Below are 12,479 nucleotides of genomic sequence, written 5' to 3' on the forward strand. Positions count from 1 at the left end.
TTGCGCAACGTATGTAGGGTGATCACGGAGGTGGCCGCGTCAGTCGTTAGTCAGGTCGTTCGTGACACTACCTCTGAAGAGATTGAACATTCGCTCCATTTCATTTCGCGGCTACTAGTAGTTTGTACGTATCTAGAAGAGCTTGCCAGCGACGATGCCGGCAAAGACGAGCGCGCCAAAGTACTTGTTGGACGCAAACCGCGTCTGGAGATTGATTGGGTCGTCGAGCTTGGCCGTGTTGACTTGCCACGCGAGGTGGCCCGCGGCGACCGCGAGCGCCCCGTAGAACGGACTGCCCATGTCCACCATGTACCTAGATGCCATGGCTTTAACACTCGTATAGCAGCGAGAGACTACCCTGAGAGGCCAAGACCGGCAATCGTAGCAACCGAGAATGCGTTCAGAATCGGCTGCGTCTTGTCGGCAAAGAGGAGCGCAGTCGACTTGACGCCAATGCGCTTGTCGTCCGTCTTGTCCTACATGCAAACTCGATTGTAATTTCCGAGTCCTTTTTTTAAAACGAATGTCGAGACTACCTGGTGCGCGTACAATGTGTCGTACACGAGCGTCCACGAGACACCGGCCGCATAGAGCGGCAGCACAACGCTCCAGTCGCAGCTGCCGTGCACCGCCGCCCACCCGACGAGCGCACCTAATGATCGCGTCAGAGCGTGCCACGTCACGACCAAGGGATGTACCATAGTTGAAGGTGAGGCCGAGCATGGCTTGCGGCCAGTACGTCACCCGCTTCATGTACGGGTACGCAGCGACGAACGCGAGCGACGACGCGCCGAGCCCGATCGTATACGGGTTGAGCTGGACGAGCACGCCCAGCCTAAACCATTGGCGTCCATTGCCCCTCTATTTCTTCTTTTCAACAAGAGCGCAAGGCGTACCCGGCCGACAATTGAAGCGCGAGGAAGCGCCAGGCTTGCGGGTACGTGAGCGCGCCGGACGCAAGCGGCCGTTGGTTCGTACGCTCGACCTGCTTGTCAAAGTCCTTGTCCCACATATCGTTGATTGTGCAGCCGGCGCCACGCATGATGAGCGCGCCAGCGGCAAAGAGCCCGAGCAGCTTGGGGTCCGGGAAGGCGCCGACGGGAGCGGCGAGCGCTGTGCTCCAAAACGTTGGCCATAGCAGCATGTACGTGCCTACCCATGCATATCGTACATTGCAGAATCAAGCAGCAAGATGGTTCATACCGGCTGGGCGGTTCAAGCGCGCGAGTTGGATGTACGGCAGCATCCAGCGCGGCGCGTGCTGCTCGGCCCACGTCTGCTTTTCAATGGCAAACTTGGCATCGGGCTTGGCATCGTCGGGCTTGTCTGTTGGCAACGATGGCAGCGAGCTCATGCTTCGGAGCATCAGCGGCAGTCGGCGCGGCGTCACTGAGCCAAGGCGGTGGACAGATGAGCGTAGGACGCAAGCCGTCGCGATAGACCGGCGCGCCAAGAGAGCTGCCATGGTTCACGTTTGGTGATTGCGCCGAGTTTGCACCAGCACTCGCAACCGGATGCATATCCGGATAAACACACAGACAGGCGGTCGCGATTGGATGGATGCACGCAACGTTGGACCCAAAACTGTCGTGGGCACCACAGGCTGACGGGTGCGCACAAGTACATATACATGCGCAACGTCCTTAGCCTATCGTAGAAAGGTATGGCGTGCTTGCATATCTGCATGCTCACCGATAGACCATTTTTCGAACACCAAATCAATAATATTTGGGTGCAATAAGTCTGAGGGCAATGAATCGACGGTCGCCTTCGCCTCTGCGAGCAACACCAGCACCACATTTCAACGGCCAGCCCGTCCTGGGCGGATTCATATGCCCAAGTCCCATGACAACTTGTTGTAGCAAGTCTCTTTGCACAAGGAATGCACATGCGCAACTTGAATCGCGCCGTTCATCAACCACAGTGTAAATATAGCAAGTGGAATTCGGCGCCACTCCGCGAAACGACGCCGCCGCATGACACCGGCCACGCACCACGGGTCTGTCTATGGCGCGTTCGCCGAGCTCGTGACCAAAGATGACTGCGCAAAAGTGCCCACCGCCAAGTACCACCTCGTGCTTCTCGCATCGGCCAGCCTGGCCCTCTACGCCCGGCAGCCCAAAGCGTGTGCCTGCACAGAGACAACGTCGTGCGTACCGTGCCCGCACGTGGCATCGATCCATGACTTTTCTCTCTTGGGTACGATTCCGCTCCATACGCTTTGTACCATCTATCTACCCTACTCCACGCGCGGGTCGGCTGTTGCGACGCGCCGCAGCGACCTCCTGCTGCGCACGACCGACCAGACTAGTCTCTGGCTCGCGTTTCCCTATAACGCCGCACGCGGTGCCTTCTTGGACGCGCTGGTCACCGCCATGACGCCGTTGACCGTGCCGGTTGAGAGCCTCGACCTCGATGACGTCGAGAACGCGGCACTTATCCCGCACGCCCGCCACGGCATACGCTACACCAACCCCTCGTACGCCGCCATCGGTCGTCGACGACTAAGCAATATGTTCATATAGGCCGACCAAGATGGCCGCATATGTCCCCCGACGCCACGACGAAGCAACAAGCGACGACGAAATGTCCGAGCCCGAGGTCGACCTAGATTTGTGTCATCGGCACACGCCAGCGTATGAGGCCCAGATCATGACGCTCTACATGCAGCTGGATGCGAGAAGCAGTACCGCATCGTCCTCCTCGACCGCCTCGGTGCTGCACGCTGCGCTCCGGGTTGCGCTGGCGCAGCATCTCAAGTACGCCTTGGAGCTGGAAGCGTCCCAGGCACCGAGTGCGGTTGCTCCGCAACCAATGGCAGCGGCGCTTCTCTACATGGTGCTCGAGTTTGCACTGGGTCTCGAGCTTGTCGACGTGCACATCGCGGCAACGCTAGCGATCGCAGTCGTTGACACGAAGCTGAGCCGGTTCACCCAAGCCCACGCGCACGTCGAGACAGGGCTTCGGTGTGTGACCAACGGTTCTCAACTCGATTGTGCATTGCATTGAGATAGGCTTGGCATTGAGATTGAGCACCGGACGCTGCTGTTTGTGGCCTACCTCTGTCTCTGCGATCTTCACGTCGCGCAGCGCCACGTCGAGCGCGCGACTCAGTTCCTCCACCACGCCAAGGACTTTGCGCTACCAGCGTGGAAGCTGAGCTTTCACGCCAACCTCCAAACGCTCCAGGCCATCCCGGTACATCGACCTGTCGTTGACGACAGTCAAGAGTATGAAACTAACGCTGTAGCCGGTGCCCTTTTCCGAAAAGCTCGAGGCGTGGTGGGGCCTCTCGGACGACCGCCCCAAGCGCCCCGAGGTCCGAACGCGGTTTGGCGCCGCCGTCCTCGAGTCGCTGAGTGTCGACCAGCTACTGCTGGCGCTGCCGCCCCGCAGCGTCCTCATCAAAGGTAGACTATTGTCTTGTGTCACGACGACCGATACTTGATTGGGTGATCGTGTGCTCTAGTCGACAAGCTCGTGCAGTATCGTATCGGGTGCGACGACCACTGGACAGTACGGGAGCTCCTTCGGACGACGATCCAGCGCCATGAACGCGGCCAGTCGTCGTCCAAGTGCATCGTTGGCTTCCGGGATCCATCCGTTGGTCGCAGCAACGACCGCGTGCTGCCGTTGCACTTGCCCTTGCGCCGCTGTGACCTCCACCTTGGCCTTCACGCCGTCATCGAGCCGCGCTCAACGCTGCACGTACGCCCCTCTGCACCTTGTACCACCTGGCACCCTCACACGTTTCTAGGCACCGAGCGTCGCCACGCCCTCGGGGTACATCTCTTGCTCGCTCTGCCAGCAGTCGATTCCATTCGACCTTGTCGAAGAACACTCGCACAGTTGCTATTAGCAAGAGCCGCCGCCATCCGAGTCGATGTGAGCATGATGTCACACGCGTTGTCTTGTGTTTCTTGCGTCTTAAAGTGTCAGTGTCACGGGCAGCACCGAGAGGTCCTTGAGGTTCAACAGCACAAACGTGCCCGTGCTTGCAAACGACGGCACGCACACAAGGCGCGTGATCTGTTGCTCGGGACCTAATACCACCTATGACAACGTGTCACAGATGCGAGTCTACCGGTGACGAGCTTGGTCGCAAAGGCCGGCTGGTTGCCCGCAAACAGGACATGCGGACACGCATCGAGGACAAAGACGTCGTTGTCTGGCGACGGGTAGCAGTCTACATGGAGGCACATAGCCACACGATACAAGGACAAGGGTATACCGAGAATATCCGGTGCCGTCGGCGCCAAGTGCCGCCACAACAGCAGGTGCTCGAGCGCATCGATGGGCGACTGGTCCAGCGAACACTGCAAGACGCTGTCGACGGGCTGGCCCGACGAGCCAACGAACGAAACACCGTCGATCGACGAGGCGTACGGGTTTGGGACGAGCGAGCACGTAGCAAAGCGCATGGCGTGGGGAAGGAGACACGCAGCGAGCGGCTGCTGCGGCAGCATGACGTTGCTTGGGTCCCACGCACCCGGAAGGATGTCCACTGGCATCGTTGACGTGAGCGATGAGAGCACAAGGTCGAGCTGCTGCAGCGGCTTGACTTCGAGCTCGCTGGCGCTCGATTTCTAGCATTTGGATCGGTCTAGAGCTAGGATGGTGGCAGGTACCTTGACCGGCTCGAGAAGCACGTCTCTTGCAGGCTTGCTCAAGGAGTTGCCGGCAATGATCGTGTGCACAATGGAGCTCACAAAAGCCTTTTCATCGTCGGCGCCAAGGCGACCGGCGAGGTAGTCAATGGCCAGCGCCGTCGCCACCGGGTGCTGCGTGACGCTGGACGAGCCAAAGCTCAAGCCCGACAGCAAGGCGACGTAGGCGTCGTCCGAGCCTACATGCGCATCGTATGTACATGATTGCAGATATAGAGATGGAAACAGACGTACGCGCTGGCAGCGGCGTCGGTTGCGGGGCGGCCGCGGGCAGGAAGACACGCGTGACGGCAAAGCCTTCGCCATCGGGGCCCATCTCGCCTTGAACGCCGAGAATGACACCGGTCACGAGCGCTGCGATGTCAACCTTGCCCTTGAGCGCGACGCGGCCGCTCTCGTCTTCGAGGAAGAGCTCGTCGTTCTCGGACGAGTACGCGTGCTCGGTCTCTTCAATGGCCAGGATTTCGTCAGCGACAAACTCGTCAAGCAAGTTTGGCTTGTTCTTGAGCAGCTTGAAGACTGTGCCCGTGATGATGCAGACGTCGCCAACGCGCAGGTCGATGATCTTGGGCAGGATCGAGACGCCGGCGGCCGCCACGTCCGGGTCGGCGTGGACGGCTGCGCGGACCTGTGGCTCCAGCGCCTGGAGGCGGCTCATGTACATGTGGGCGAACTGCATGTCGAAGGTCTTCTTCTTCATGACGAAGCGTTCATGGGCGCGGGCGGTCGTCGACGGCTTGCGCTCGTGGGCCATGGCTGTGGTCGCGGGAAACTGGTTGCGCGGCCAATTCTCTCTGAAACAGCATAATTATCGATATTAAATGCTACAGGATGATTAGAGTAAGTGCGAATTGAGTCAATTGCATTTTAATATCTTACGCTATGTATAGAAAATACTATTTTTATTGCAATAGCAGCATACCGCCCGATTTGGATACGGACTTTAGAGGGCCAAACGGTTGGGATTGGCCAAAACGATATCAATATCGACGACCCCAGACCGACTGGCTAAATGCACGCAATTTCCCACACCGCAACAGCTTCAAGCTGGCGCCTCGTCGCTCCGTAGCGAGCCTTCACCACACGCAGGCGAGTGTTCTATACACTCAGCTTGGTATCGCCTTGCGATTTGACCCTCCGCCACCGTCGCTCGTATGTGCGACTGCCCTCGCACCGCTCCTTTAGCCCTTCGAGTTGAAGTTGGCGGCAACGGCAACCTGCCGCGAGAGGGCAGTATGCGCCCGCAAGATTTCTGGTATTGCATTCTCAAGAGAATCGACCCAAGTCACTACTACGCAGTACCCTAGCACCCTAGTGCTAGTACTAGTAAACTAGAGTCACTCCCAGTGTGTGTACGTCCAGCCTGCTACTATAGCACGCTTGATGGCCGCGTCGCGCAGCCGTTCATTCATTCGAAATGCAGCCCAACAAGAGACCATGAAGATACCTTGTTTCCGTTGGAGCGCCGAGCGCCATGCAGCCGAGCTAGCGGCCACCGTGACAACAAGCTTGGTGCAACCGGCCAGTTGCGTGTGCGCAGCCATCGTAAAACCTGTGAGAATGCATATCCAGTGTGACAAGCAGGCCTTTCGCCGGCTTCATTTTGTCTGGTGGAGAGATGGCGACGAACCTCAATCACGCGTTCCTGCAGGCAGCGCTCTCGGTCCGTGGCGCGGCCCCGACGCTCAGCCACAAGCAGCAGGTCACGCGCTTGTACAAGCGCTCGCTCAAGCTCCTCGACAGCTGGGCCATCGACCGCCGCCTCTGGAACGACGAAGCGACCAAGATCCGCGCCCAGTTTGACGCCAACAAGTTTGCGTCGGCGGCCGTGGCCGAGCGCCTCATTCGCGACGCGCAGGCCAAGCTCGTCGAGTTTACGCATCCGGACCCGTACGTGGTCGTGCACATGCCCGGCGGCTCCAAGTTCATGCGCAACCCGCCGCTGCCGCTCGAGGTGTGCTTTCCGGATGGCGTCATCCCCGACGACGTCGAGGTCTCGCCGCTCAAGGCCATTAATATTGACACGACGCCGTACCGCGAGGACGAACTCAAGGAAACCGTCCTCGTCGACTTCCCGACCAAGTCGTCGTACTAGACGATGCGACGCCTGGCTGCTCTCGTAATGCAGCACAAGCAATGTCATTTGTTCACTGCCTGTAGTCTTGGCGTCGTGTCCGCGTAGCACGAGCAAGCATGCAGCCATCATGAACCTCGGTTGGCCTGGGTCTAGCGTTGGTGCATTGCTGGTATCACTTGGAAGAGGCTACGTCCTGCCTCGCCTGTCAGCTCCACAGACTGAGATTTAGAGCGTCGCGCCAGCGTCAACGACAGTGCAGCCGTGCCCGCTGCTGTCAGCTCAAGCTAGCCGTGCTGCGCACCGACGTTCGAACTTGCTGCGTCAACAGCCCTGCCGACGCTTACTTTTGCTGATAGAGCGATAGATGCCTGTCCTGTGCGAGTGAATCTTGCGTGCTTCGGTCCGACGAGCCGAGGTGATTGGCCTCTTCGACGTACGACAGCCGTTCGCTGCCTAGCTAGATGATAGAGCGACTACTGATGGCACTCGAATAAGGAGCTCGTACAAGTCATCATGCCACCTACGATGGGCTATCACCGTATCGAGAGCTGGCTTCGGATTCAGCGCAGAGTGTTGGCAACCGTCCTGGGTGGTTGGGTTGCTTCTGCCTCGTTTGGCGCCTGTCCCGCCAGCCTCGCGATCACCCATGCATGCACGCAGCGCATCTGTCACATGGGCGAAAGCTGCCATCATCCGTCCAGCCTCCGCGATTCGATGTGCTTGTACATGGTAGTGCGCAGAGAGAGTACGACAAAAACAGTCATGCCCAACAGCAGCTTGTGGTGTGGGTTGGCTACATTACGCGCTGTCGTCATCCGCCGCCGCCAGTTGCGCCGCCAGTTGCGCGCGCAACGCTGCCTCCTGCTCCTTGGCGAGCTTTCGGCGCTCTTTCTGGGACAGGCGCTTCTCGGGGCGCACCTTGAACTTGACGGTCGGCACTGGCGGTGCCGTAAGCTCGTGCTCGAACGCTTCTTCCCACTCGACGCTGCCAGCTTGGACCGCATCCGTCGTGTCCTCGTCCTCGTCACTGTCGTCGAGCGCATATTGGCACGAGTACCCGAGCTCGTCGCACTTGCCACAGAGCTCCATGTTGTGCCCAATGGCCGTCTCCTTGTTCATGTTGCCGTCCTTATTCGGCGCAACGAGGCGAAACTCGGTCGGGTAGCAGGGTTCGAAGCAGTGCTTGCATTTTTGGTACACGCCGGCTTCACCGCGGGCCGAGCGCCACCGGTGGGCACAAGCTTGGCAGCCGAAAAACGCCATGCGCGTCCACGTCGGGGCGCGGTGTGGCGGGGCGCGGGCAGAGCGCAGCATCACAAGAGTTTTCTGTCGCCGGTACTTTGGTGACTCTCAGCTCTGTCGCGACGCGCGGTGATTGGTGCGGTCGCAACGTATCCTCTCAGATTCAATCATTGGCCGTTGTTTTCCTCTATAAATGAATATTTGGTGTGCCACGTCATGGGTCCGTCGCCATCAAGCCGCCTCATTCCTTTTGTGCCGTCGCATGGACACGCTCAGATTGCACTTGACCAATCTTCCGACTTTGCACTTTGACATTTTCTTATAGCTCTTAGTATCGGCGATACCCCGCGCCTCGCTGAAGATTCACACTGTGAATCGAGTGATCGTGGCAGAGTTGTCGAGCCAGGATTGGGAGCTGCCATCAACTTGGGGCAGTCGTAAGAAAAACAGCAGTTGCGCAACGCCGATCAGTTTTGCGATTTTCTACGATCTTATTGCGACGGTTCACAACTTGGGTTTATCACTTTGCAATTTCCCTCGCCACGACCATGCCGATTATCCTCCAAGACGACCACCAGCACGCGGCGGCCATGACGTTTACCCCGTCGCGCGCCCAGCCAGAGCGGTCGCAAACCAAGCCGGTGACGTCGCCGCTTACGCATGACGAAGACGAAGCCTGCCAGTCCATGTTGCTCGTCAACTACATTATCTAACAGCAACATCAACACTGTCCTTTCGTTTATGTACGCTATACAACAGCGTGTGGACCGCGTAGAAGCACCGAGCGATGGCATGCGGCCCATGGTGCGTGTCGGCGTCCGACCTTGTGCAAACCTCCACTGTCGCTGGTCCTTCTTGGTATCCATCGGCTTCTTTGCTGTATCTGGTTCTGACGTCGAGCTGCGTCCGTGGCCTGCCACGTATTGTTGTCCCGTGTCGTTGAAGCTGGGCGAACAGAGCAAAGAAGGATCAGACACACGTGGTTGCGCAATGCTTGCATGAAGAACAAAGCACGTCTCTGTCGGAATCCTATGCCCCTTGTCTCTGGGCGAGGTCGACGCTGTTGACGCAGCAGCAGCGACGGACAGGCGGCGTTCTTTGGCAAAACCAGGGCTCGCCACCAGTGCCATCGTATTAAACAGTACCGGTACGATCACTCACATGTCCCGCTCCCAGTAAGCGCGAGGAATGCACCGACGCAGATTTCGTCAACACAGCGATAGAAAGCTGCAAAAATCAAATAAAAATCAAGTCAATTCGGTTGGTCTTATTACGCAGGAACATGGGCCGTCATCGTTGTCACGTCGTATCGCCACTTGGCTTTACACAATGTAGTTGAGAACAAAGAGCGGGGTCGTCGTGGGCGTCGGTGCTTTCGCAGCGTGCACAGCAGCGACGCTGCTCGCTTCGCTGGTCTCGATCGCGCCGTGCGACGTCGAGTAGTCGGCAGCGTCCGATGTGGCGTGTTCGATGTGGTCGTCCTCAAAGCTCGGCATGCTTGTTGGTTTGTTAGCAAAAGGAAAAGTGCAAACTGCATCGTCCTTGCCCTTCTTTCATGGAATGATAAGTCCGTTTCGATGCTTTTTTCGGGTTTTAAGTTTTAACCAGCAGCAAATCATCGACCGAGCTCGCGCCGACGTGGCTTTCAAAACTCGGACGGCAGCGCCTCCGGGGCCAGCGCCGGATAGTGGGTCCGGATCGCACTCAGAATGAGCGCGTGGGCCGCAATGTTGCCGGCGCGGTTAAAGTGCAGCCCATCGGACAGTAGGTGTGGCATGTTTTGCATCGCCGTCCAAAAGTCCACGACCGGCACACTGCGCTCGGCGCCGACGGCGACGCAGGCCGCGGCGTACTTGCCAGTCTCGGCGTTCGACCGGCTCTTGATGCGCGAATCGTCGATCGGCGGCGGCGTCAGCAAGAGAAAGCGGCAGTCGGGAAAGGTGGCGCCGAGCGTCTGCAGCAGGATCTTGAGGTTGCCGGCGTACGTCTCCAATGGCACGTGCTGGGGCTCGGGCACGAGCGCGGCGTCGTTGGCGCCAAGGAAGATCGTGATGAGCGACGGCGGCTTGTGCGACCACTCGCGCCCAAGGAGCGGCAGCTTGGGCACCCAGTCCCTACGCATCACGAGACTGAGCGGCAAATGCAAAGGCGAAGGAACAGTACCGGGTCGTCCAGCCGCTGCAGCCGCGGTTCACCACGTCCGCCTTGCGCACGTAGTCCTGCGTGAGCATGACCTGGTAGCCCATGATGTCGGGGTTAGCGCCATTCTGCGTGATCGAGTCGCCGAGCGTGACGATGATCGGAGCACCAACAACCATCGGGAAGAGCGGGATCTGGCTGGCCGCAAGTTTGGCAAGATCGCCACTTGTTGACTTCGAACTTCGATTTTGCGATCCAAGGGGCTGGCGTGCTTCTGATGTTGACATGCTGCTCGTATAGATGGACCCACGACACGCTATGCGCGAGCAGCTGCCATGGTTCTACCAGTGCGCTGCTAACGTTAGCACAAGCTTAAGCATAAGACGGGACGTGCTCGCCAGCATTCAAAAATGTGGGCTTATTGAAAGACGTTTGGGAGCGCGTCCGGCGTCAAGTCGGGGAATCGCTCCGAAATGGTCGATGTGAGCCAGCGATACAGCAACGTGTTGCCATCGACGCTCAGGTGTAAACCGTCGCGAAGAAGCTCGGGTCGGCCTTGCATCGGGCGCCACACATCGAGGACGGGAACGCCAAGCGCGTGCCCGACAGCAATGCAGGCGTCCGCGTACTTGCCCGCCTCGACGTTCGAACGACTCGCGTACTTGGCGTCTTCAATCGCTGCGGGCGTGATCAACAAAAAGCGCGATTCGGGACTCGCGCCACGCAGCGTATCAACCATCGTTGTCAAGTTGGCCAGGTATTCGTCCAGTGGAACGTGCTGGTGCGCATCGCGCGCGTCCGAAAGCGCTGCGTCGTTGGCGCCCAAGAAAATCACGACGAGGGCAGGCGCTCGGTGTGCCCACTCTGTCCGCAGCAGCTCGAGCTTGGGCAGCCACGACCTACACGTTCACAATGACACGTGGCACAACACATCGGGTACGCACCTCGTCGTCCAGCCGCTGCAGCCGCGGTTGAGGATGTCGGCCTTGCGCACGTAGTCTTGGCACAGCAGCGAGACGAACCCATTGGCACTAGCAATCGCACCTTGCTGTGTGATCGAGTCGCCGATCAGGACGATCGTGGGTGTTCCAGCCATGCTCTTGAAATGCACTTTGCCCTTTGTTTCCGGATCCGGATACACCGTCAACTTCGAACTTCGGCTTCAAGTTGAGGTTCCGGAAGAGTCGCCACGCCTCGTGAGATCTTTGCCCCAGCACCAACGTCACCACGTTCGAAAATCGACTTATCTGTCAGATCGAATGTTTCATTATAGCTCTACCCGAGCTATATCATGTAGCGTTCAAAGGCCATACGAGAAGAGCTGGTTTATGCGAGCCCTTGTACGTGGCCCAGCGCTCGGGCGACGCTTCCGAGGGACCTTTGGCCAAAAGCCGTTTCAACGGCAACTTTTCGCGCCTTTTCCCAAGATCGTTCTCACTTTGTATCTTTTAGCAGATGAAGCGGTCGGTGTGGATCTCGATCGCGCTGCTGCTGGTCGTACTGGCGTCGTCGCTCGTGTGGCCCGCGGCGGCATGGCTCAACTCGAAAGACATTGACTACGAGGCGGTCGAGAAGGCGTGGGAGACTGGCGACATGGACGAAGAGCTCAAGCCCGAGGTCGACTTGATGCACAAGCGTCGGCAGACCGAAGAACGGTACGTCGTTGCACGCATCGAGTCGTCTTGACGCAGCGCAGGCAAAAGCGACCAAATTTCGTGGGCGACGTTGGCATTCCGCAGACGATGCTCATTCTCTTCAAGGACTCGGCGCTGCCCGACTTTGTGCGTTTGTATCCCGAAATTCCCGACCCGACGCATGCGATTGCCGAAATGTGGAAATCGGTACGTTCATTCTTGGCGATTGCAACGGATCTCATATGAAGTGGTAGATGCTCTTTAACGGCGGCATTGAAGCCGAGTTCTTTGAGCTCAATGAAGCACCCGATAAGCTCCTCGTAAAGGTGCAGCGTGGTTGGCTTGCCGAAGACTTGGTCGACTTTCTCGTCAACCAAGAGCAAGTGAAGGAAGTGCTTTGGGACTACGAGACGTACTATCCTCCGGGCACGGACGAAGCGGCGATGGAGAAGGAGAAGGAGCGGCTTCGCCAAGAAGCCATCGCGAAAGAAAAGCTCAAGCAGAAGAAGAAGAAGAAGAAGGCCGCCAAGACCGAGTTGTGAGGCGCTCGAGACAGTGCGTTCCACGACAACGATTCCGATGATGATGATGTACGCGTTCTTCTAAGCTCAATGTTATCGATTTTTTAACATCAATTTTTCTCGTTCACCCTCCCGCGCTCGCTGGCCTATTGTACACCATCTCGTTTTGCAGCCGAAGTGGACGACAGTGGCAAAACAC

At 58.3% G+C, this 12,479-nt stretch overlaps 10 protein-coding genes across 10 annotated transcripts; 4 read left to right on the top strand and 6 right to left on the bottom strand.

Annotated features, from left to right (window-relative positions):
- Nucleotides 1–72: 72 nt before the first annotated feature.
- On the bottom strand, nt 73–1,511 carry SDRG_04609 (4-hydroxybenzoate polyprenyl transferase). The gene is made up of 6 exons (XM_008610285.1): nt 1,204–1,511; nt 897–1,152; nt 699–835; nt 537–652; nt 358–476; nt 73–313 (listed from the first exon to the last, which is right to left on the bottom strand). The coding sequence occupies exons 1-6, from the start codon at nt 1,463–1,465 to the stop codon at nt 133–135; spliced, it is 1,071 nt and encodes a 356-aa protein (XP_008608507.1). The 5' UTR covers nt 1,466–1,511; the 3' UTR covers nt 73–132.
- Nucleotides 1,512–1,938: 427 nt separating this feature from the next.
- Nucleotides 1,939–3,975, top strand: SDRG_04610 (hypothetical protein). Its single transcript, XM_008610286.1, has 6 exons — nt 1,939–2,479; nt 2,526–2,966; nt 3,015–3,198; nt 3,251–3,410; nt 3,470–3,708; nt 3,758–3,975. Exons 1-6 carry the CDS (start codon nt 1,977–1,979, stop codon nt 3,857–3,859), a joined length of 1,629 nt encoding a protein of 542 aa, XP_008608508.1. The 5' UTR covers nt 1,939–1,976; the 3' UTR covers nt 3,860–3,975.
- Nucleotides 3,928–5,421, bottom strand: SDRG_04611 (hypothetical protein; the record flags this gene model as incomplete). Its single annotated transcript, XM_008610287.1, has 5 exons — nt 3,928–4,043; nt 4,085–4,186; nt 4,232–4,586; nt 4,629–4,846; nt 4,902–5,421. The coding sequence occupies 5 exons, from the start codon at nt 5,419–5,421 to the stop codon at nt 3,928–3,930; spliced, it is 1,311 nt and encodes a 436-aa protein (XP_008608509.1).
- Nucleotides 5,422–6,251: 830 nt separating this feature from the next.
- On the top strand, nt 6,252–6,822 carry SDRG_04612 (hypothetical protein). Its single transcript, XM_008610288.1, has one exon. It carries the CDS (start codon nt 6,286–6,288, stop codon nt 6,760–6,762), a length of 477 nt encoding a protein of 158 aa, XP_008608510.1. The 5' UTR covers nt 6,252–6,285; the 3' UTR covers nt 6,763–6,822.
- A 675-nt stretch (nt 6,823–7,497) lies between these two features.
- On the bottom strand, nt 7,498–8,111 carry SDRG_04613 (hypothetical protein). Its single transcript, XM_008610289.1, has one exon. It carries the CDS (start codon nt 8,056–8,058, stop codon nt 7,543–7,545), a length of 516 nt encoding a protein of 171 aa, XP_008608511.1. The 5' UTR covers nt 8,059–8,111; the 3' UTR covers nt 7,498–7,542.
- Nucleotides 8,112–8,534: 423 nt separating this feature from the next.
- Nucleotides 8,535–8,699, top strand: SDRG_04614 (hypothetical protein; the record flags this gene model as incomplete). Its single annotated transcript, XM_008610290.1, has 1 exon — nt 8,535–8,699. The coding sequence occupies one exon, from the start codon at nt 8,535–8,537 to the stop codon at nt 8,697–8,699; it is 165 nt and encodes a 54-aa protein (XP_008608512.1).
- A 609-nt stretch (nt 8,700–9,308) lies between these two features.
- On the bottom strand, nt 9,309–9,482 carry SDRG_04615 (hypothetical protein; the record flags this gene model as incomplete). Its single annotated transcript, XM_008610291.1, has 1 exon — nt 9,309–9,482. One exon carries the CDS (start codon nt 9,480–9,482, stop codon nt 9,309–9,311), a length of 174 nt encoding a protein of 57 aa, XP_008608513.1.
- A 149-nt stretch (nt 9,483–9,631) lies between these two features.
- Nucleotides 9,632–10,304, bottom strand: SDRG_04616 (hypothetical protein; the record flags this gene model as incomplete). The annotated part of the gene is made up of 2 exons (XM_008610292.1): nt 9,632–10,100; nt 10,150–10,304. 2 exons carry the CDS (start codon nt 10,302–10,304, stop codon nt 9,632–9,634), a joined length of 624 nt encoding a protein of 207 aa, XP_008608514.1.
- A 114-nt stretch (nt 10,305–10,418) lies between these two features.
- On the bottom strand, nt 10,419–11,275 carry SDRG_04617 (hypothetical protein). The gene is made up of 2 exons (XM_008610293.1): nt 11,070–11,275; nt 10,419–11,024 (listed from the first exon to the last, which is right to left on the bottom strand). Exons 1-2 carry the CDS (start codon nt 11,219–11,221, stop codon nt 10,544–10,546), a joined length of 633 nt encoding a protein of 210 aa, XP_008608515.1. The 5' UTR covers nt 11,222–11,275; the 3' UTR covers nt 10,419–10,543.
- A 123-nt stretch (nt 11,276–11,398) lies between these two features.
- On the top strand, nt 11,399–12,394 carry SDRG_04618 (hypothetical protein). The gene is made up of 3 exons (XM_008610294.1): nt 11,399–11,780; nt 11,822–11,966; nt 12,014–12,394. The coding sequence occupies exons 1-3, from the start codon at nt 11,581–11,583 to the stop codon at nt 12,299–12,301; spliced, it is 633 nt and encodes a 210-aa protein (XP_008608516.1). The 5' UTR covers nt 11,399–11,580; the 3' UTR covers nt 12,302–12,394.
- Nucleotides 12,395–12,479: the final 85 nt, after the last annotated feature.

Source organism: Saprolegnia diclina (genome assembly GCF_000281045.1).
Source record: "Saprolegnia diclina VS20 unplaced genomic scaffold supercont1.11, whole genome shotgun sequence".
In the NCBI taxonomy this organism is placed as follows: domain Eukaryota; phylum Oomycota; class Saprolegniomycetes; order Saprolegniales; family Saprolegniaceae; genus Saprolegnia; species Saprolegnia diclina.